At 51.8% G+C, this 23,563-nt stretch overlaps 1 protein-coding gene across 1 annotated transcript in view; it reads right to left on the minus strand.

Annotated features, from left to right (window-relative positions):
* Positions 1–23,563, minus strand: part of LOC140457082 (serine/threonine-protein kinase MRCK alpha-like) — a 213,167-nt gene that overhangs the window by 123,700 nt on the left and 65,904 nt on the right. Inside the window, exons 4-9 of the mRNA XM_072551052.1 lie at positions 22,389–22,484; positions 20,115–20,263; positions 15,663–15,756; positions 9,293–9,493; positions 1,658–1,906; positions 204–283 (exon numbers count right to left, since the gene is read on the minus strand). Coding sequence (XP_072407153.1) covers positions 204–283; positions 1,658–1,906; positions 9,293–9,493; positions 15,663–15,756; positions 20,115–20,263; positions 22,389–22,484 — 869 coding nt within the window. The remainder of the gene's footprint in view (positions 1–203; positions 284–1,657; positions 1,907–9,292; positions 9,494–15,662; positions 15,757–20,114; positions 20,264–22,388; positions 22,485–23,563) is intronic.

Consider the following 23,563-nt stretch of genomic DNA (forward strand, 5'->3'; position numbering starts at 1 on the left):
GGGGTTGAGCATGCAGTGCCAATCAAGCGAGGGGCTGCTTTATCTTGGATAGTGTCAAGCTTTTGGAGTGTTGATGGGGCTGTATCCATCCAGGCAAGTGGGGAGTATTCCCTCACCCTCCTGACTTAGGGCTTTTAGATGGTGGACAGGTCCTTAGGGTCTGGGGGAAGTTAGGCTCAGTTTGTTCCCTGGCTGTAACTCACCAGTTGGAAGTGTATGTGAACCCAACGAAGGGCAGGTGGAGTCCAGAGAACGCACTCCGGCTGGAAGGAACAGTCGAGTCCTGAAACACACAAGGCAGACAGTCAGAGACCCCTGGAAGAGAGAGATCTCAGTGAAAAACAGTCAGATGATGGGCACAGGCACGAATAAGGGAGAAATTAATAGGCAGAAGGAAACGTATCCACAGAACCACAAAGATGATGCACAACAGAGTTAAATATAGAGTAAAGCTACCTCTATACAGTCCCCCATCAACCATTACCAGGACAGGGACAGCACGGGGTTAGATACAGAGTAAAGCTACCTCTATACAGTCCCCCATCAACCACTACCAGGATAGGGACAGCATAGGGTTAGATACAGAGTAAAGGTCCCTCTACACTATCCCCCATCAAACATTCCCAGGACAGGGACAGCATAGGGTCAGATACAGAGTAAAGCTCCCTCTACATTGTCCCCCCATCAAACACTCCCAGGACAGGGACAGCACAGGGTTAGATACAGAGTAAAGCTCTCTCTGTACAGTCCCCCATCAAAAACTCTCCAGGACAGGGACAGCACGGGGTTAGATACAGAGTAAAGCTCCCTCTACACTGTCCCCCCATCAAACACTCCCAGGACAGGGACAGCACGGGGTTAGATACAGAGTAAAGTTCACTCTACACTGTCCCCCCATCAAACACTCCCAGGACAGGGACAGCACAGGGTTAGATACAGAGTAAAGCTCTCTCTGTACAGTCCCCCATCAAACACTCCTCAGGACAGGGACAGCACGGGGTTAGATACAGAGTAAAGCTGCCTCTAGACTGTCCCCCATCAAACACTCCCAGGACAGGGACAGCACGGGGTTAGATACAGAGTAAAGCTCCCTCTACACTGTCTCCCACCAAACACTCTCAGCACAGGGACAGGATGGGCTGTGCTGCTCCATTTTCTGAACATCGTGTCCTCCGCCAAGTTTCTCGGATTGCCTCTTCTTGACCTCTCGCACAGCTCCGCAACAATGCCGTTATGTAAATGTGGGGCCGTTGTTATGTGAGGGGAAGTGACGGCCTAGTGGTATCATCGCTGGGCTGTTAATCTGGAGATGCAATCTGGGGACCTGGGTAGAATCCCACCATGGCAGACGGTGGAATTTGAATTCAGTAAATATCTGGAACAAGGGGTCTTGTAACGATCAGGGATCGATTGTCGGATATTCTTGTCTGGGTCGCTCTTGTCAAGTTGCCACCCTTACCTGGTCTGGGCCTACGCGTCACTCCAGATCCACAGTGTCATGGTTGACTCTTCACTGCCCTCTGGGCAATAAATACTGGGCCTGACCAGCAACACCCATGAATGATGAAATAAATAAATAAAACACTGGGGTCGGCTATCTGGCTCCATACAACTGAGCCGTTCTCCCCAACCCCACCCCAGCGACGCTGCCACTCACCGCCAACTTCAGCACATCGTCGTCCACGTCGAAGTTAGATGTATCGGTGGGGCTGGTGACCTCGGGGATGTAGGGCGGTGGGCACTCGCGGATATGCTGCCAGTTGATGCCAGTGAAGAAGGGGTGGCCCTGCAGGTCTCTGATGCCTGCCTGACCCAGCCGCCTGTCCTTGCCACACACCAGCTTGGCAATCAGGTCCTGGGCCGCCTCCGACACGTCGCTGATGTCTGGCGGGAATGTCAACTTATCCTGCGGGGGGGATGGGAGAGGGGGCAAAGCAAGGCAGGAGAGTGAGCAGATATATCCAGGCCAAAATATCCAGGCATTATATCACACCTTTAAGAGAACCTGGATTGCTCAGACCGTAAGATCATCACCTGTTTTGACCAGAGGGTTCAACCAGTTTGGTCACAAAGCAACCTGAACAGAAATTGCTGGAAAAGCTGAGCAGGTCTTGCAGTTGCAGGACCTGTGGAGAAATCAGAGTTAACGTTTTGGGGGGGTCAGAGCTAGGGTTCAGAGTTCCTCGGCTCTGATGGTGGGTCACCAGACCCAAACCGTTAACTCTGCTTTCTCTCCACGGATGCTGCCAGACCTGCTGCACTTTTGCAGATAATTTCGGGTTTCATTTCTGATTTCCACCATCCTCAGTTCTGTCAGTTTTGGATTGAACCACGAGGCCAGTTCCGTTGATCTCACACTGTCCTTACGATGACAGTCGTATTGGCTGTTTCAACCATGTACCTTTATGTGGCGCTCATAACGCAACAGAAAGACTCAAGGTGCCAAGTTAGGGTCTGACGACCCTAAACTTTTGTCAAAGATCTGTGTCATAAAGGAGAGTGAGAAAGATAGAGAGGATTAGGGAGGGAATTGCAGAGCTCAGCTCCCCCCTGGGCAATTCAAGGCATGGGGAGTGTATGAGAAATGTGTCCAGATCTGGTCGCTCTGTTACAGGAAGGATATTATTGAGCTGGAGAGGATTCAGAAGAGATTTACCAGGATGTTGCCAGAAATTTAGGGTTTGGATATGCTGGGACAAGTGGGTGGCTCAGTGGTTAGCACTGATGCCTCACGGCGCCAGGGACCTGGGTTCAATTCCACCCTCAGGGAACTATCTGTGGGGAGTTTACACATTCTCCCTGTGTCTGTGTGGATTTCCTCTAGTTTCTTCGCATGGTCCAAAGATGTGCAGGTTAGGGTGGATTGGCCATGCTAAGTTGTCCCATAGTGCCCAGGGATAGAACATAGAACATAGAACAATACAGCACAGAACAGGCCCTTCGGCCCACGATGTTGTGCCGAACATTTCTGCCTCAGGCGACTGACTGTGTGGAGTTTGCACGTTCTCCCCGTGTCTGCGTGGGTTTCCTCCGGGTGCTCCGGTTTCCTCCCACAGTCCAAAGATGTGCAGGTCAGGTGAATTGGCCATGCTAAATTGCCCGTAGTGTTAGGTAAGGGGTAGATGTAGGGGTATGGGTGGGTTGTGCTTCGGCGGGGCGGTGTGGACTTGTTGGGCCGAAGGGCCTGTTTCCACACTGTAAGTAATCTAATCTAATTTGTCCTAGCTTAAGCACCCATCCATGTACCTATCCAATTGCCCCTTAAAGGTCACCAATGATTCTGACTCTGCCACTCTCACAGGCAGCGCATTCCATGCCCCCACCACTCTCTGAGTAAAGAACCTACCCCTGACATCCCCCCCATACCTTCCACCCTTCAACTTAAATTTATGTCCCCTTGTAACACTCTGTTGTACCCGGGGAAAAAGTCTCTGACTGTCTACTCTGTCTATTCCTCTGATCATCTTATAAACCTCTATCAAGTCACCCCTCATCCTTCGCCATTCCAATGAGAAAAGGCCTAGCACTCTCAACCTATCCTCGTACGACCTATTCTCCATTCCAGGCAACATCCTGGTAAATCTTCTCTGCACCCTTTCCAAAGCTTCCACATCTTTCCTAAAGTGAGGCGACCAGAACTGCACACAGTACTCCAAATGTGGCCTGACCAAGGTCCTGTACACTGCAACATCACTTCACGACTCTTGAATTCAATCCCTTTGCTAATGAACGCTAATACACCATAGGCCTTCTTACAAGCTCTATCCACCTGAGTGGCAACTTTCAAAGATCTATGAACATAGACCCCAAGATCCCTCTGCTCCTCCACTTTACTAAGAACCCTACCGTTAACCCTGTATTCTGCATTCTTATTTGTCCTTCCAAAATGGACAACCTCACACTTGACAGGGTTGAACTCCATCTGCCACTCCTCAGCCCAGCTCTGCATCATATCTAAGTCCTCTGCAGCCGACAACAGCCCTCCTCACTATCCACAACTCCACCAATCTTTGTATCGTCTGCAAATTTACTGACCTACCCTTCGACTCCCTCTTCCAAGTCGTTAATAAAAATTACAAACAGCAGAGGACCCAGAACTGATCCCTGCAGAACTCCACTTGTAACTGGGCTCCAGGCTGAATATTTACCATCTACCACCACTCTCTGACTTCAGCCGGTTAGCCAGTTTTCTATCCAACTGGCCAAATTTCCCACTATCCCATGCCTCCTGACTTTCCGCATAAGCCTACCATGGGGAACCTTATCAAATGCCTTACTAAAATCCATGTACACTACATCCACTGCTCTACCCTCATCCACATGCTTGGTCACCTCCTCAAAGAATTCAATAAGACTTGTAAGGCAAGACCTACCCTTCACAAATCCGTGCTGGCTGTCCCTAATCAAGGAGTTTCTTTCCAGATACTCGTAAATCCTATCCCTCAGTACCCTTTCCATTACTTTGCCTACTACCGAAGTAAGACTAACTGGCCTATAATTCCCAGGGTTATCCTTATTCCCTTTTTTGAACAGGGGCACAATATTCGCCACTCTCCAGTCCCCTGGCACCACCCTCATTGACAGTGAAGACGAAAAGATCATTGCCAACAGCTCTGCAATTTGCTCTCTTGCTTCCCACATAATCCTAGGATATATCCCGTCAGGCCCAGGGGACTTGTCTATCCTCAAGTTGTTCAAAATTCCCAACACATCTTCCTTCCTAACAAGTATCTCTTCTAGCTTACCAGTCCGTTTCACACTCTCCTCTTCAACAATATGGTCCCTCTCATTTGTAAATACTGAAGAAAAGTACTCATTCAAGACCTCTCCTATCTCTTCCGACTCAATACACAGTCTCCCACTACTGTCCTTGATCGGACCTACCCTCGTTCTCGTCATTCTCATGTTTCTCACATACGCATAAAAGGCCTTGGGGTTATCCTTGATCCTACCCGCCAAAGATTTTTCATGCCCTCTCTTAGCTCTCCTAATCCCTTTCTTCAGCTCCCTCCTGGCTATCCTGTGTCCCTCCAATGCTCTGTCTGAACCTTGTTTCCTCAACCTTATGTAAGCCTCCTTCTTCCTCTTTACAAGACATTCAACCTCCCTCGTCAACCAAGGTTCCCTCACACGACCATCTCTTTCCTGCATGACAGGTACATAAATATCAAGGACACGTCGTATCTGTTCCTTGAAAAAGTTTCACATTTCCACCACATCCTTCCCTGACAGCCTATGCTCCCAACTTATGCTCCTCAGATCCTGTCTTACAGCATCGTATTTACCCTTCCCCCAATTGTAAAACCTACCCTGTTGCACGCACATATCTGTCTTCATAACCAAGGTGAATGTCACAGAATTGTGGTCACCATCACCAAAATGTTCACCCACTAACAAGCCCATCACTTGTCCCGGTTCGTTACCAAGTACCAAATCCAATATGGCCTCCCCTCTGGTCGGACAGTCTACATACTGAGTTAGAAAAGCTTCCTGGACACACTGCACAAATACCGCCCCGTCCAATCTACTTGATCTAAAGACTTTCCAATCAATATTTGGGAAGTTGAAATCGCCCATGACTACTACTCTGTGGCTTCTGCACCTTTCCAAAATCTGTTTCCCAATCTGTTTCACCACATCTCTGCTGCTATTGGGGGGCCTATAGTAAACACCCAACAAGGTGACTGCACCTTTCCTATTTCTGACTTCAGCCCATACTACCTCCAGAGGCAGATCCCCCTCAAACTTCCTTTCTGCAGCTGTTATACCATTTCTAATTAGCAACGCCATCCCCCCTCCTTTTTTACCACCCTCCCTAATCTTACTGAAACACCTGTAACTAGGAACCTCCAACAACCATTCTTGTCCCTCTTCTATCCACGTTTCCGTGATGGCCACAACATCATAGTCCCAGGTACCGATCCACGCCTTAAGTTCACCCACCTTATTTCTGATACTCCTTGCGTTGAAGTATACACACTTGAACCCATCTCTGTGTCTGAAAGTATTCCCTGTCAGTGCTACCTTCTCCACAGCCTCCCTACATTCTTGGACATCCTGACAAACAGCTAGCCTACTTGCTGGACTACAAGTCCGGATCCCATCCCCCTGCCAAATTAGTTTAAACCCCCCCCCCCGAAGAGTGCTAGCAAACCTACCTCCCAGGATATTGGTGCCCTTCTGGTTCAGGTGCAACTCGTCCTGCTCGTACAGGTCCCACCTTCCCCAGAATGCAGTCCAATTGTCCAAATACCTGAAACCTTCCCTCCTACACCATCCTTGCAGCCGCATGTTCAACTGCACTCTCTCCCTATTCTTTGCCTCACTGTCACGTGGCACTGGCAACAACCCAGAGATGACGACTCTGTCTGTCCTAGCTTTTAGCTTCCAGCCTAACTCCCTGAACTCCTGAATGACCTCCCCACCCTTCTTCCTACCTATGTCGTTGGTGCCAACGTGCATCACGACTTCTGGCTGCACACCCTCCCCCTTAAGGATCCTGAAGACACGGTCCGAGACGTCTCGGACCCTGGCACCCGGGAGGCAACAAACCATCCGAGAGTCTGGCCCATGTCCACAGAACCGCCTGTCTGTCCCTCTAACTATAGAGTCTCCTATAACTAGCGCTCTCCTCCTCTCCCCCTTTCCCTTCTGAGTCTCAGAGCCAGACCTTGTGCCAGAGACCCGGTCACTGCAGCTTACCCCTGCTAGTCCTTCGCCCCCCCAACAGTATCCAAAGCGGTATACTTATTGTTGAGGGGAACGACCACAGGGGATCCCTGCATTGCCTGCTTCCTCCCCTTCCCACCTCTAACTGTTACCCAGCTACCTCTGTTCTCCGGTGTAACTATGTCCCTGTAGCTTCTATCAATCACCCTCTCAGCCTCTCGAATAATCCTCAGTTCATCCAACTCCAGTTCCAGTTCCCTAACGTGGTCTGTGAGGAGCAGGAGCTGACTGCATTTCCTGCAGACGAAGTCGGCAGGAGCATCCGTGTTCACCCCTACCTCAAACATCCTGCAGGAGGAACAGTCCACTGCCTGCGCTGCCATTACTCTACACTTAGTCTCCAAAACAAGAACACTGAGTAGCTTACCTGTGGACTTTAAAGTTAGGTTAGAGGAGGAGGATGGGAGGGAGGCCCTACTTTATATATCAAATATCAATCATTTACCTTCCCAACCAGCTCTGCGCTCTAACTTCACTTCCGCCCAGCGCGCGCCACTGTCTGCTGGTTAGGGTGCAGGTTAGGGTGGGTTGGCCGTGCTAAATTGTCCCATAGTGTCCAGGGATGTGCAGGTTAGGGTGGGTTGGCCGTGCTAAATTGTCCCATAGTGTCCAGGGATGTGCAGGTTAGGGTGGATTGGCCGTGCTAAATTGTCCCATAGTGCCCAGGGATGTGCAGGTTAGGGTGGGTTGGCCGTGCTAAATTGCCCCATAGTGTCCAGGGATGTGCAGGTTAGGGTGGATTGGCCGTGCTAAATTGTCCCACAGTGTCCAGGGACGTGCAGGTTAGGGTGGATTGGCCGTGCTAAATTGTCCCATAGTGTCCAGGGATGTGCAGGTTAGGGTGGATTGGCCATGCTAAATTGTCCCACAGTGTCCAGGGACGTGCAGGCTGTGGGGATTGGGTTGGTCTGGGTGGGATGATCTTTGGAGGATCAGTGTGGACTTGATAGGCCAAATGGTCTGCTTCCACACTGTACAGATTCCATGAGTGTTCTTTCCCCTGGAGTATAGGAGATTGAGGGGTGATCTTAGAGAGGGTTCTAAAATCATGAGGTGCTTAGATAAGGTGAAAGGCTTTTCCCCAGGGTGGGGCAAGACTATGTTTAAGATGAAGGAGGAAGATTTTAAAAAAAGACATGGGGGGGCAATTTGTTTACACAGAGGGTGGTGCGTGTGTGGAATGAACTTCCAGAGGAATTGGTGGATGTGGGTACAGTTACAACATTTAAAAGTCATTCGGATAAGGACATGGATAGGAAAGGGTTTGGAAGGACATAGGCCAGGAGCAGGCAGGTGGGTCTAGTTTAGTTTGGGATTATGGCCTGGTTGGGCGGAAGGGTCTATTTCCGTGCTGTATGACGCTATGACTCCATGTTGGATCATGGCACAGTCGTAATTTGTTCCTGGATGAAATAATCTAAAGGCCTGGACCAATACCCCAGTCAGATATTCAAATCCCATCACACAGGCTAAAGGAATTTACATTCAATTTGTCGGGAAAACTCATCTGGTTCACTCCTGCCCTTTAGGGAAGGAATCTGCCATCCTTACCCTAGACTGAAGCCTACATGGGACTCCAGACCCACAAGCGATGTGGTTGACTCTTAATTGCCCTCTGAATCTGTTTGAGCAAGGCCCCTGTTTGGATTTGAGAACATGGCACAGTGGTTAGCACTGTTGCCTCACAGCGCCAGGGACCTGGCTTCAATTCCCACCTCAGGCAACAGTCTGTGTGGAGTTTGCACATTCTCCCCGTGTCTGCGTGGGTACCCTCCGGGTGCTCCGGTTTCCTCCCACAGTCCAAACATGTGCAGGCCAGGTGAATTGGCCGTGCTAAATTGCCCGTAGTGTTAGGTGAAGGGGTAAATATCAGGTTGCTCTTTGGAGGGTCGGTGTGGACTTGTTGGGCCGAAGAGCCTGTTTCCACACTGTTAGGAATCTAGTTAATTCAGTGGGCCAACAGAAGAGTCTAACACCTGCAGCTACAAGAGCAGGTCAGAAGCTGGGAATCCTGCACCGATTAACTCACCTCCTGACTCCCCAACCAGTGTCCACCATTTTACCGCTGGATTGGGCGCCCCGTCCGCCATCTTTAACATCTGCTCCCTCTACCACCGCCGCTCAGTCGAAGCTGTGTGATCCATCCACAAGATGGCAGCTCTGTCCAAACACCCCCAATCTCAACATTCACCTCCAGCCAAGGCAATGGGAACATCACCCCCTTTTAAGGTCCCCATGCCGTCCTGACTTGGAAAGAAATCTCTGTTCCTCTAGTGTGGCTGGGCTAAAATCTAGTGACTCCCTCCCCACAGCAGGTTTCTCCCTGCACCACACGGACTGTAGAGGTTTAAGAAGGCAATTAGGGACAGGCAAAACATGTCGGCACGTCCCACAACTTAGTCACAAAATGTCCCACACTACCCCAATGCATATCACACCACACTTCAACTGATTAAATTATCTCGCTGCACTATTCGTGGCTGGATAGTGTATAATTACAGATAATCCAGATATTAGTTTGTGCATTCCTGGTTTAAGAAAGCATTCCCCATCACTGCCAAACCTTGTGGTTCATGATCTTCCCATAGGTCTCCACCAGTGACTCTGCGTAGAAAGGGGTCTCTCCAAACAGCAACTCGTACATGCAGACCCCCAGGGACCACCAGTCGCACTCTGGCCCGTATTTGCCCTTCCCGTCCTCCATGGCTTGCAGGATCTCCGGGGAGATGTAATCTGGGGTCCCCACGGCAACTGAGGTTTCCACCTGGCACAGAAAGATCCCAGGCATCAGGAGACAAATCAGCAAACTCTCTGTCCTCTTCAAGACGCAGGGTAAAATCCTTTCAAATTCGTCTGGGCAATCGCATGGAATTATTACAAGGTAAGGGGAGTAAGTGAGATTAGACCGGGTGGGATATTAAGGAGTGTGTGGAGTGAGGGGGAGAGTGGGATTAGACTGGGTGGGATATTAAAGGGAACGGGGAGTGAGGGGGAGAGTGGGATTAGACTGGGTGGGATATTAAAGGGAGTGGGGAGTGAGGGGGGAGAGTGGGATTAGACTGGGTGGGATATTAAAGGGAGAGGGGAGTGAGGGGGAGAGTGGGATTAGACTGGGTGGGATATTAAGGAGTGTGTGGAGTGAGGGGGAGAGTGGGATTAGACTGGGTGGGATATTAAAGGGAGTGGGGAGTGAGGGGGGAGAGTGGGATTAGACTGGGGGGGATATTAAAGGGAGAGGGGAGTGAGGGGGGAGAGTGGGATTAGACTGGGTGGGATATTAAAGGGAGTGGGGAGTGAGGGGGGAGAGTGGGATTAGACTGGGTGGGATATTAAAGGGAGCGGGGAGTGAGGGGGGAGAGTGGGATTAGACTGGGTGGGATATTAAGGAGTGTGTGGAGTGAGGGGGAGAGTGGGATTAGACTGGGTGGGATATTAAAGGGAGTGGGGAGTGAGGGGGGAGAGTGGGATTAGACTGGGGGGGATATTAAAGGGAGAGGGGAGTGAGGGGGAGAGTGGGATTAGACTGGGTGGGATAATAAAGGGAACGGGGAGTGAGGGGGAGAGTGGGATTAGACTGGGTGGGATATTAAAGGGAGTGGGGAGTGAGAGGGAGAGTGGGATTAGACTGGGATGGGATATTAAAGGGAGAGGGGAGTGAGGGGGAGAGTGGGATTAGACTGGGTGGGATATTAAAGGGTGTGGGGAGTGAGGGGGGAGAGTGGGATTAGACTGGGTGGGATATTAAAGGGAGTGGGGAGTGAGGGGGGAGAGTGGGTTAAGACTGGGTGGGATATTAAAGGGAGAGGGGAGTGAGGGGGAGAGTGGGATTAGACTGGGTGGGATATTAAAGGGAGTGGGGAGTGAGGGGGAGAGTGGGATTAGACTGGGTGGGATGTTAACGGGAGCGGGGAGTGAGGGGGAAAGAGTGGGATAAGACTGGGTGGGATATTAAAGGGAGAGGGGAGTGAGGGGGAGAGTGGGATTAGACTGGGTGGGATATTAAAGGGAGAGGGGAGTGAGGGGGAGAGTGGGATTAGACTGGGTGGGATATTAAAGGGAGCGGGGAGTGAGGGGGAGAGTGGGATTAGACTGGGTGGGATATGAAAGGGAACGGGGAGTGAGGGGGAGAGTGGGATTAGACTGGGTGGGATATTAAAGGGAGTGGGGAGTGAGGGGGAGAGTGGGATTAGACTGGTTGGATATTAAAGGGAGCAGGGAGTGAGGGGGGAGAGTGGGATTAGACTGGGTGGGATATTAAAGGGGGAGGGGAGTGAGGGGGAGAGTGGGATTAGACTGGGTGGGATATTAAAGAGAGCAGGGAGTGAGGGGGGAGAGTAGGATTAGACTGGGTGGGATATTAAAGGGAGTGGGGAGTGAGGGGGAGAGTGGGATTAGACTGGGGGGGATATTAAAGGGAGTGGGGAGTGAGAGGGGACAGTGGGATTAGACTGGGTGGGATATTAAAGGGAGCAGGGAGTGAGGGGGGAAAATGGGATTAGACTGGGTGGGATATTAAAGGGAGTGGGGAGTGAGGGGGAGAGTGGGATTAGACTGGGTGGGATATTAAAGGGAGCGGGGAGTGAGGGGGATAGTGGGATTAGACTGGTTGGGGTATTAAAGGGTGTGGGGAGTGAGGGGGGAGAGTGGGATTAGACTGGGTGGGATATTAAAGGGAGTGGGGAGTGAGGGGGAGAGTGGGATTAGACTGGGTGGGATATTAAAGGGTGTGGGGAGTGAGGGGGAGAGTGGGATTAGACTGGGTGGGATATTAAAGGGAGTGGGGAGTGAGGGGGAGAGTGGGATTAGACTGGGTGGGATATTAAAGGGAGTGGGGAGTGAGGGGGAGAGTGGGATTAGACTGGGTGGGATATTAAAGGGTGTGGGGAGTGAGGGGGAGAGTGGGATTAGACTGGGTGGGATATTAAAGGGAGCAGGGAGTGAGGGGGGAGAGTGGGATTAGACTGGGTGGGATATTAAAGGGTGTGGGGAGTGAGGGGGGAGAGTGGGATTAGACTGGGTGGGATATTAAAGAGTGTGGGGAGTGAGTGGGAGAGTGGGATTAGACTAGGTGGGATATTAAAGGGAGTGGGGAGTGAGGGGGAGAGTGGGATTAGACTGGGTGGGATATTAAAGGGAGCGGGGAGTGAGGGGGGAGAGTGGGATTAGACTGGGTGGGATATTAAAGAGTGTGGGGAGTGAGTGGGAGAGTGGGATTAGACTGGGTGGGATATTAAAGAGTGTGGGGAGTGAGGGGGAGAGTGGGATTAGACTGGGTGGGATATTAAAGGGAGCGGGGAGTGAGGGGGAGTGTGGGATTAGACTGGTTGGATATTAAAGGGAGCAGGGAGTGAGGGGGGAGAGTGGGATTAGACTGGGTGGGGTATTAAAGGGTGTGGGGAGTGCGCGGGGAGAGTGGGATTAGACTGGGTGGGATATTAAAGGGTGTGGGGAGTGAGGGGGAGAGTGGGATTAGACTGGGTGGGATATTAAAGGGAGCAGGGAGTGAGGGGGGAGAGTGTGATTAGACTGGGTGGGATATTAAAGGGTGTGGGGAGTGAGGGGGGAGAGTGGGAGTAGACTGGGTGGGATATTAAAGGGAGCGGGGAGTGAGGGGGAGAGTGGGATTAGACTGGGTGGGATATTAAAGGGTGTGGGGAGTGAGGGGGAGAGTGGGATTAGACTGGGTGGGATATTAAAGGGAGCGGGGAGTGAGGGGGAGAGTGGGATTAGACTGGGTGGGATATTAAAGGGAGCAGGGAGTGAGGGGGGAGAGTGGGATTAGACTGGGTGGGATATTAAAGGGTGTGGGGAGTGAGGGGGAGAGTGGGATTAGACTGGGTGGGATATTAAAGGGTGTGGGGAGTGAGTGGGAGAGTGGGATTAGACTAGATGGGATATTAAAGGGAGCGGGGAGTGAGGGGGAGAGTGGGATTAGACTAGGCGGGATATTAAAGGGTGTGGGGAGTGAGTGGGAGAGTGGGATTAGACGAGATGGGATATTACAGGGAGTGGGGAGTGAGTGGGAGAGTGGGATTAGACTGGGTGGGATATTAAAGGGAGCAGGAGTGAGTGGGAGAGTAGGATTAGACTGGGTGGGATATTAAAGGGTGTGGGGAGTGAGTGGGAGAGTGGGATTAGACTAGATGGGATATTAAAGGGAGCGGGGAGTGAGTGTGAGAGTGGGATTAGACTGGGTGGGATATTAAAGGGAGCGGGGAGTGAGGGGGAGAGTGGGATTAGACTGGGTGGGATATTAAAGGGAGCGGGGTGTGAAGGGGGAGAGTGGGATTAGACTGGGTGGGATATTAAAGGGAGCAGGGAGTGAGGGGGGAGAGTGGGATTAGACTGGGTGGGATATTAATGAGTGTGAGGAGTGAGGGGGAGAGTGGGATGAGACTGGGTGGGATATTAAAGGGAGCGGGGAGTGAGGGGGAGAGTGGGATTAGACTGGGTGGGATATTAAAGGGAGTGGGGTGTGAGGGAGAGAGTGGGATTAGACTGGGTGGGATATTAAAGGGTGCGGGGAGTGAGGGGGGAGAGTGGGATTAGACTGGGTGGGATATTAAAGGGTGTGGGGAGTGATTGGGAGAGTGGGATTAGACTGGGTGGGATATTAAAGGGTGTGGGGAGTGAGTGGGAGAGTGGGATTAGACTGGGTGGGATATTAAAGGGAGCGGGGAGTGAGGGGGAGAGTGGGATTAGACTGGGTGGGATATTAAAGGGAGCGGGGTGTGAAGGGGGAGAGTGGGATTAGACTGGGTGGGATATTAAAGGGAGCGGGGAGTGAGGGTGAAAAGTGGGATTAGACTAGGTGGGATATTAAAGGGAGTGGGGAGTGAGGGGGGAGAGTGGGATTAGACTGGGTGGGATAATAAAGGGAGCAGGGAGTGTGGGGGAGAGTGGGATTAGACTGGGTGGGATATTAAAGGGAGAGGGGAGTGAGGGGGGAGAGTGGGATTAGACTGGGTGGGATAATAAAGGGAGCAGGGAGTGTGGGGGAGAGTGGGATTAGACTGGGTGGGATATTAAAGGGAGAGGGGAGTGAGGGGGAGAGTGGGATTAGACTGGGTGGGATATTAAAGGGAGCAGGGAGTGAGTGGGAGAGTGGTATTAGACTGGGTGGGATATTAAAGGGAGCGGGGAGTGAGGGGGAGAGTAGGATTAGACTGGGTGGGGTATTAAAGGGAGTGGGGAGTGAGGGGGAGAGTGGGATTAGACTGGGTGGGATAATAAAGGGAGCAGGGAGTGTGGGGGAGAGGGGGATTAGACTGGGTGGGATATTAAAGGGAGAGGGGAGTGAGGGGGGAGAGTGGGATTAGACTGGGTGGGATAATAAAGGGAGCAGGGAGTGTGGGGGAGAGTGGGATTAGACTGGGTGGGATATTAAAGGGAGTGGGGAGTGAGGGGGAGAGTGGGATTAGACTGGGTGGGATATTAAAGGGAGTGGGGAGTGAGGGGGAGAGTGGGATTAGACTGGGTGGGATATTAAAGGGAGTGGGGAGTGAGGGGGAGAGTGGGATTAGACTGGGTGGGATATTAAAGGGAGTGGGGAGTGAGGGGGAGAGTGGGATTAGACTGGGTGGGATATTAAAGGGAGTGGGGAGTGAGGGGGAGAGTGGGATTAGACTGGGTGGGATATTAAAGGGTGTGAGGAGTGAGGGGGAGAGTGGGATGAGACTGGGTGGGATATTAAAGGGAGCGGGGAGTGAGGGGGGAGTGTGGGATTAGACTGGGTGGGATATTAAAGGGAGTGGGGAGTGAGGGGGAGAGTGGGATTAGACTGGGTGGGATATTAAAGGGAGTGGGGAGTGAGGGGGAGAGTGGGATTAGACTGGGTGGGATATTAAAGGGAGCGGGGAGTGAGGGGGAGAGTGGGATTAGACTGGGTGGGATATTAAAGGGTGTGGGGAGTGAGTGGGAGAGTGGTATTAGACTGGGTGGGATATTAAAGGGAGCAGGGAGTGAGTGGGAGAGTGGTATTAGACTGGGTGGGATATTAAAGGGAGCAGGGAGTGAGGGGGAGAGTGGGATTAGACTGGGTGGGATATTAAAGGGAGCAGGGAGTGAGTGGGAGAGTGGTATTAGACTGGGTGGGATATTAAAGGGAGTGGGGAGTGAGGGGGAGAGTGGGATTAGACTGGGTGGGATATTAAAGGGTGTGGGGAGTGAGGGGGAGAGTGGGATGAGACTGGGTGGGATATTAAAGGGAGCGGGGAGTGAGTGGGAGAGTGGGATTAGACTGGGTGGGATATTAAAGGGAGTGGGGAGTGAGGGGGAGAGTGGGATTAGACTGGGTGGGACATTAAAGGGAGCGGGGAGTGAGGGGGAGAGTGGGATTAGACTGGGTGGGATATTAAAGGGAGCGGGGAGTGAGTGGGAGAGTGGGATTAGACAGGGTGGGATATTAAAGGGAGCGGGGAGTGAGGGGGAGAGTGGGATTAGACTGGGTGGGATATTAAAGGGAGGGGGGAGTGAGTGGGAGAGTGGGATTAGACTGGGTGGGATATTAAAGGGAGTGGGGAGTGAGGGGGAGAGTGGGATTAGACTGGGTGGGATATTAAAGGGAGCGGGGAGTGAGTGGGAGAGTGGGATTAGACTGGGTGGGATATTAAAGGGAGCAGGGAGTGAGGGGGGAGAGTGGGATTAGACTGGGTGGGATATTAAAGGGAGCGGGGAGTGAGTGGGAGAGTAGGATTAGACTGGGTGGGATATTAAAGGGAGCGGGGAGTGAGGGGGGAGAGTGGGATTAGACTGGGTGGGATATTAAAGGGAGCGGGGAGAGAGGGGGAGAGTGGGATTAGACTGGGTGGGATATTAAAGGGAACGGGGAGTGAGGGAGATGTGGAACATTAAAGAGTTTGCCTGGATAAGGATCCAGTGGCTCCCTATCGGATGTAGTAATGGCGGGCAGAAGGACTGAGGTCCATACTTACTGTACCATCTGGACCAAGTTGAAGACAGGAGCCAAAGTCCGCCAACCTGATGTGTCCATTCATATCGATTAAAACATTGTCTGGTTTGATATCTCTGAAAGGCAGGGACCTCGTGTCAAACCTGTGCCAGCTCATTTTAAAGAGAGATCACATTGAGAACGTACGGACAGCATTCTGTTCCTTAAATCTATCCCATCCGCAAAACTGATTGCTTGGGTCTGGAACATTGTAGGCCATTCAGTCTATTTGGTCATGGAATCCCTACAGTGTGGATGGAGGCCATTCAGCCCATCAAGTCCACACCTACCCACCCTATAATCCTGCATTCCCCATGGCTAACCCAATTAACCTACACATCACAGACCATCTCCCAGGGCCAATCCACCCTAACCTGCACATCTTACAGGGAAACTGGAGCGCCTGGAGGAAACCTACACAGACACAGGGAGAACATGCAGACTCCACACAGTCACCTGAGGGTGGGATCGAACCTGTGTTCCTGATGCTGTGCGTCAGCAGTGCTAATCACTGAGCCATTGCACCACCCCACCCTGGTCAAGGTACAGTGCCCTCAACCGTACATCCCTCTCTGATCTCCCTATAATCTTTGAAACCCTTTGTCAGTAGGTCATCTGTGTAACACAGCCTTCAATGACCCAGCCTCTACTTCTCATTCACAAAGAGTTCTGCAGGCTAATGACCCTCACGGAACAGATTTTTCCTCGTCCCTGTTTTATAATGAAGATCCCCTCTTCGGGAAACAATGTGCCCAAGTTGTATAACCCACCCGCACGGGCGAAAATATCTTCCACTCTGTGAAGGCCCCCTCCAAATCAGACTTGTTCAAAAAGACCACCTCTCAACTTTCGAAATTATATACCTGACCTGTCCAATCTAGTTTCCATCCCAGACTGAAGGATTAACCAAGAAACAAAGGGTCTTAACGCTACTTCAGGCAGGCTTTGCCTACGCTAGGCCTGTCCCTCCAATTCATTGCTAAATGGGCAGCCATCTTGCAATCGAGCACAATATTTGATTAGTTTTCCTGGCTACCTGCTAGTTAATGAGGGACAACATCAGAGACAGCAGGATTCTCTGTCAGGAGTAAGGCCAGAGTCAGGTTAGTGTGCAGGTACAGCAAGTAACTAGGAAAACTAACAGAATCTTGTGTTCGATTGCGAGGGCAATTGAAGGTAAGATGTTACGCATCAATTGTACAGGACATTGGTGAGACTGTGTTTGGAGGACTGTGTACAGTGCTGGTCCCTGCACTTATTGAAGCATAGAATCACAGAGTTGGACAGACCCTCTGGTCCAACTCATCCATGCCAACCATATATCCTAAATTCATCTAGTCCCATTTGCCAGCACTTGGCCCATATCCCTCTAAACCCTTCCCATTCATATACCCATCCAGATGCCTTTTAAATGTTGTCACTGTACCAGCCTCCTCCACTTCCTCTGGCAGCTCATTCCATACACGTACCACCCTCTGTGTGAAAATGTTGCCCCTTAGGTCTCCTTTATATCTTTCCCCTCTCACCCTAAACCTCTGTCCTCTAGTTCTGGACTCCCCCGCCCCAGGGAAAAGACCTTGTCTATTTACTCTATCCATGCCCCTCATGATTTTATAAACCACTGTAAGGTTACCCCTCAGCCTCTGACACTCCAGGGAAAACAGCTCCAGCCTATTCAGTCACTCCCTGTAGCTCAAACCCTCCAACATCCTTGTAAATCTTTTCTGAACCCTTTCAAGTTTGACAACGTCCTTCCTATAGCAGGGAGACAAGAACTGAATGCAGTATTCCAATGTCTTGTATAGCCACAATATGACCTCCCAACTCCAATAGTCAATGCACTGACCAATAAAGAAAAGTGTCCCAAACACCTTCTTCACTATCCTGTCTACCTGTGACTCCACTTTCAAGGGACTATGAACCTACGCTCTAAGATCTCTTTGTTTGGCAACACTTGCCAGGACCTTACCAGGGTGACACGGTGGCTCAGTGGTTAGCATTGCTGCCTCACAGCGCCAGGGACCCGGGTTCGATTCCAGCCTTGGGTGACTGTCTGTGTGAAGTTTGCATATTCTCCCTGTGTCTGTGTGGGTTTCCTCCCATTGTCCAAAGATGTGCAGGATAGGGTGAATTGGCTGTGCTAGTGTTCAGGGATATGTAAGTTAGTCAGGGATAAATGTTGGGGAATGGATCTGGGTGTGTTACTCTTTGGAGGGTCAGTGTGGAGTTATTGGGCCTGTTTCCACACTGTAGGGATTCGATTCAATGTTCAGGTCCGGCCCTTGGTGTCCCTTCCCAAAACACAGCCCCTCACATTTACCCAAATTACACTCCATCTGCCACTCCTTGGCCCATTGTCCATCTGATCAAGGTCAAGCACGTTAATACGTTGGAAACAGTTCAGAGAAGGTGTAAGAGACTAAAAAATGGAATGAGCAGACTGCCTGATGAGCTAGGGTTGGGCAGGTACCTCTAGAGTTTGGAAAGGTCAGAGGTGACTGAATTGAAACTTCGGAGATCCTGAGGGGTCCTGTATCAGGTGGGTGTGGAATAGGTGTTTCCACTTGAGGGAGAATCTCAAACTAGGGGGTCACTGTCACAAAATAATTTCAAACAGAGACGAGGAAATGTTTTTTCTCCCTCTTGAGAGCTGAGAGTTCACTTTCTCAAAGGCAGAATATTCAATCTTTTTCACAGAGAGGTGGAGAGAGTTTTGATGATCAAGGGTACGATAGATTGTCAGAGATGTAGGGGAAATGTAAACTTGAGGTTTAAAATCAGATCAACCACAAATGGAGGATCAGTCCCAAAGGGCCAGGTGGCATACTCTTTACCTTGTTTGAATGTTTTAGAAAATATAGAGGGAGCTTTATTCTGTATCTAACCCCGTGCTGTCCCTGTCCTTGGGAGTGTTTGATGGGGGACAGTGTAGAGGGAGCTTTACTCTGTATCTAACCCCGTGCTGTCCCTGTCCTTGGGAGTGTTTGATGGGGGACTGTGTAGAGGTAGCTTTACTCTGTATCTAACCCTGTGCTTTCCCTGTCCTTGGGAGTGTTTGATGGGGGACAGTGTAGAGGGAGCTTTACTCTGTATCTAACCCCGTGCTGTCCCTGTCCTTGGGAGTGTTTGATGGGGGACAGTGTAGAGGGAGCTTTACTCTGTATCTAACCCTGTGCTGTCCCTGTCCTTGGGAGTGTTTGATGGGGGATGGTGTAGAGAGAGCTTTACTCTGTATCTAACCCCATGCACTCCCTGTCCTGGGAGTGTTTGATGGGGGATGGTGTAGAGAGAGCTTTACTCTGTATCTAACCCCATGCACTCCCTGTCCTGGGAGTGTTTGATGGGGAGTGTGTAGAGTGGGCTTTACTCTGTATCTAACCCTGTGCTGTCCCTGTCCTGGGAGTGTTTGGTGGGGGACAGTGTAGAGAGAGCTTTACTCTGTATCTAATCCCATGCTGTCCCTGTCCTGGGAGTGTTTGATGGGGACAGTGTAGAGGAAGCTTTACTCTGTATCTAACCCCGTGCTGTCCCTGTCCTGGGAGTGTTTGGTGGGGGACAGTGTAGAGTGGGCTTTACTCTGTATCTAACCCTGTGCTGTCCCTGTCCTGGGGAGTGTTTGATGGGGGGACAGTGTAGAGTGGGCTTTACTCTGTATCTAACCCTGTGCTGTCCCTGTCCTGGGGAGTGTTTGATGGGGGGACAGTGTAGAGGGAGCTTTACTCTGTATCTAACCCCGTGCTGTCCCTGTCCTGGGGAGTGTTTGGTGGGGGACAGTGTAGAGGAAGCTTTACTCTGTATCTAACCCTGTGCTGTCCCTGTCCTGGGGAGTGTTTGATGGGGGGACAGTGTAGCGGGAGCTTTACTCTGTATCTAACCCTGTGCTGTCCCTGTCCTGGGGAGTGTTTGATGGGGGGACAGTGTAGAGGGAGCTTTACTCTGTATCTAACCCCGTGCTGTCCCTGTCCTGGGGAGTGTTTGGTGGGGGACAGTGTAGAGGAAGCTTTACTCTGTATCTAACCCTGTGCTGTCCCTGTCCTGGGGAGTGTTTGATGGGGGGACAGTGTAGCGGGAGCTTTACTCTGTATCTAACTCCGTTCTGTCCCCATCCTGGGGAGTGTTTGATGGGGGACAGTGTAGCGGGAGCTTTACTCTGTATCTAACTCCGTTCTGTCCCTGTCCTGGGGAGTGTTTGATGGGGACAGTGTAGCAGGAGCTTTACTCTGTATCTGACCCCGTGCTGTCCCTGTCCTGGGGAGTGTTTGATGGGGGGACAGTGTAGCGGGAGCTTTACTCTGTATCTAACTCCGTTCTGTCCCCATCCTGGGGAGTGTTTGATGGGGGACAGTGTAGCGGGAGCTTTACTGTGTATCTAACCCCATTCTGTCCCTGTCCTGGGGAGTGTTTGATAGGGACACGGTAAAGGGATCCTGCCTACCTGTGAACATAGTTGAGTTGATGGATTGAGTGAATAGCCAGCACCATCTCCGCGATGTAGAATCGGGCCATGTCTTCGGGAAGCCGGTCTTCGAACTTGCTGAGCAGGGTGAGTAGATCACCTCCCACATAATAATCCATGACCAGGTACTGGAGGAGAAAGCAACACTCTGGAGTCAGGCACTTCGAGAGTTTGAGTTCACAGAAAAGCAGACTTAGATTTCTATAGTGCCTTTCAGCAGCTCCGGACAGCGCAGAGTGATTCACAGTGAATTCATTATCGTTTTCAAAGTAATAACTGTAGTAATGTAGGGAACACAGCACCCAATTCATACACCGCAAGATCCCACAGCAAGATCTCTGTTAATGATCCAAATTGTCTTTTTCATTTGAAGTTATGTTATGTTTAGGGATAACTATTGGCCCTGGGATATCAGGATGACCACTCTCCTCCTAGCACTTCTTCCAATAGCAGCTAGGGTTCTTTTCTCCCCACCTCTGAGGGCATTCAGGGGGTAACCGTGGCTTGGTAGACATTACTTCCACCAATACTGCTCACCCTCAACACCATCAAACAGTGCCCACTCCCTCAGCACTGACCCTCCGACAGTGTCCGCTCCCTCAGCACTGACCCTCTGACAGTGCCCACTCCCTCAGCACTGACCCTCCGACAGTGCAGCACTCCCTCAGCACTGACCCTCCGACAGTGCCCACTCCCTCAGCACTGACCCTCCGACAGTGCAGCACTCCCTCAGCACTAACCCTCCGACAGTGCCCACACCCTCAGCACTGACCCTCCGACAGTGTCCGCTCCCTCAGCACTGACCCTCTGACAGTGCCCACTCCCTCAGCACTGACCCTCCGACAGTGCCCACTCCCTCAGCACTGACCCTCCGACAGTGTCCACTCCCTCAGCACTGACCCTCCGACAGTGTGGTGCTCCCTCAGCACTGACCCTCTGACAGTGTGGTGCTCCCTCAGCACTGACCCTCTGACAGTGCGGTGCTCCCTCAGCACTGACCCCCCGACAGTGCGGCACTCCCTCAGCACTGACCCTCCGACAGTGCGGTGCTCCCTCAGCACTGACCCTCCAACAGTGCCCGCTCCCTCAGCACTGACCCTCCGACAGTGCCCGCTCCCTCAGCACTGACCCTCCGACAGTGCGGCGCTCCCTCAGCACTGACCCTCCGACAGTGTGGTGCTCCCTCAGCACTGACCCTCCGACAGTGCCTGCTCCCTCAGCACTGACCCTCCAACAGTGTGGTGCTCCCTCAGCACTGACCCTCCGACAGTGTGGTGCTCCCTCAGCACTGACCCTCCAACAGTGTGGTGCTCCCTCAGCACTGACCCTCCGACAGTGCCCGCTCCCTCAGCACTGACCCTCCGACAGTGCCTGCTCCCTCAGCACTGACCCTCCGACAGTGCCCACTCCCTCAGCACTGACCCTCCGACAGTGCCCGCTCCCTCAGCACTGACCCTCCGACAGTGCCCACTCCCTCAGCACTGACCCTCCGACAGTGCCCGCTCCCTCAGCACTGACCCTCCGACAGTGCCCACTCCCTCAGCACTGACCCTCCGACAGTGCGGTGCTCCCTCAGCACTGACCCTCTGACAGTGCCCACTCCCTCAGCACTGACCCTCCAACAGTGTCCGCTCCCTCAGCACTGACCCTCCAACAGTGTTCGCTCCCTCAGCACTGACCCTCCAACAGTGTCCGCTCCCTCAGCACTGACCCTCCAACAGTATGGTGCTCCCTCAGCACTGACCCTCCAACAGTGTGGTGCTCCCTCAGCACTGACCCTCCGACAGTGCCCGCTCCCTCAGCACTGACCCTCCAACAGTGTGGTGCTCCCTCAGCACTGACCCTCCGACAGTGCCTGCTCCCTCAGCACTGACCCTCCGACAGTGTGGTGCTCCCTCAGCACTGACCATCCGACAGTGCCCGCTCCCTCAGCACTGACCCTCCGACAGTGCGGCGCTCCCTCAGCACTAACCCTCTGACAGTGCCCGCTCCCTCAGTGCTAACCCTCCGACAGTGCCCACTTCCTCAGCACTGACCCTCCGACAGTGCCCAGTCCCTCAGTGCTAACCCTCTGACAGTGCGACGGTCTCTTAGCGTTGACCCTGGGTTCGTGTGGATCTTGAACTAATGACCTTCTCATGTAGTTTGAAAGGAAGAGAGTGCTACCTTGCTGATACTGGCCAACATCGGTGTGAAACCCTGTCCTTTGCCTCTGAAGGCTCCCTCTGCCCTCCCCAGCTCACCAGGACTCACCAGGTACTGCTCATCCTGGAAGGCGTAATGTAGTGTTGTGATCCACTGGTTGTCACCTTTCACCAGTATGTCCCTCTCCTCTCGGAAACAGGCTGTCTGTAAATTAACCGCATGGATTAAAACTGGGAATATTCACATAGGCGGAGAAGACAGGAATGGGGAAAGGGAACTTTCTGATCAAAGTTTTGGAGCTGGACACAGATCTGGCCCCTGATGGACTCCATTGAAGTGTGTAGTCTAAAGGAAAAGACTTGTGAGATGGTTACTGCATTGGCTTAAACTTCCGTAAGGAAATTTTATGTCCGTAACAACCCTCACCAACTTTTACAGATGCACCATAGAAAGCATACTGCCCAGGAGCATAACAGCCTGGGACAGCAACTGCACTGCCCAGGGCTGGAAGAAACTACAGAGAGCTGTGTGCACAGCCCAGACCATCACAGAGGTCAAACTCCATGGATTCCATTTACATGTCTTGTTGCCACAGAAAGGCTGCCGACATCATCAAAGACCCATTCCACCCCGGTAGTGCTCTCCCACAACCTCTCCAGTCAGGCAGGAGATACTGAAGTTTGAACACAGACAGACAGACAGACAGACACGCACGCACACACATGCACATCCAGACGCATGTACACACAGACACACACACATACGCACAGACACAGACATACGCACAGACACAGACATACGCACAGACACACAGACACACACACACGCACAGACAGACAGAAACACACTCACGCACACACAGACACACACACACATGCACGCACACACACACGCGTGCAGATACACACACATGCGCACACTAATACACTGACACATGTACACATTGACACACGTACACACTGACACTGACACACGTACACAAACAGACACACGCACGCACACACAGACACAGACGCACGCACACACAGACACACACAGACAAATGCACAGACACACACATGCACAAAGACACACACACAGACACACGCAGAGATACACACACACACAACAGCAGGTTCAGGAACAGCTTCTTCCCTGCCATTATTAGACTGATGAATGGACCTCTCTAACTTCAAACCACAAGCTTTCGGAGTGAAGCCCCTTCGTCGGGTGAAGTGACGACGTTCACCTGACAAATAGGCCTCACTCCAAAAGCTTGTGGTTTCAAATCAACCTGTTGGACT

Source organism: Chiloscyllium punctatum, chromosome 31 (genome assembly GCF_047496795.1).
Source record: "Chiloscyllium punctatum isolate Juve2018m chromosome 31, sChiPun1.3, whole genome shotgun sequence".
NCBI classification, from domain to species: Eukaryota; Metazoa; Chordata; class Chondrichthyes; order Orectolobiformes; family Hemiscylliidae; genus Chiloscyllium; species Chiloscyllium punctatum.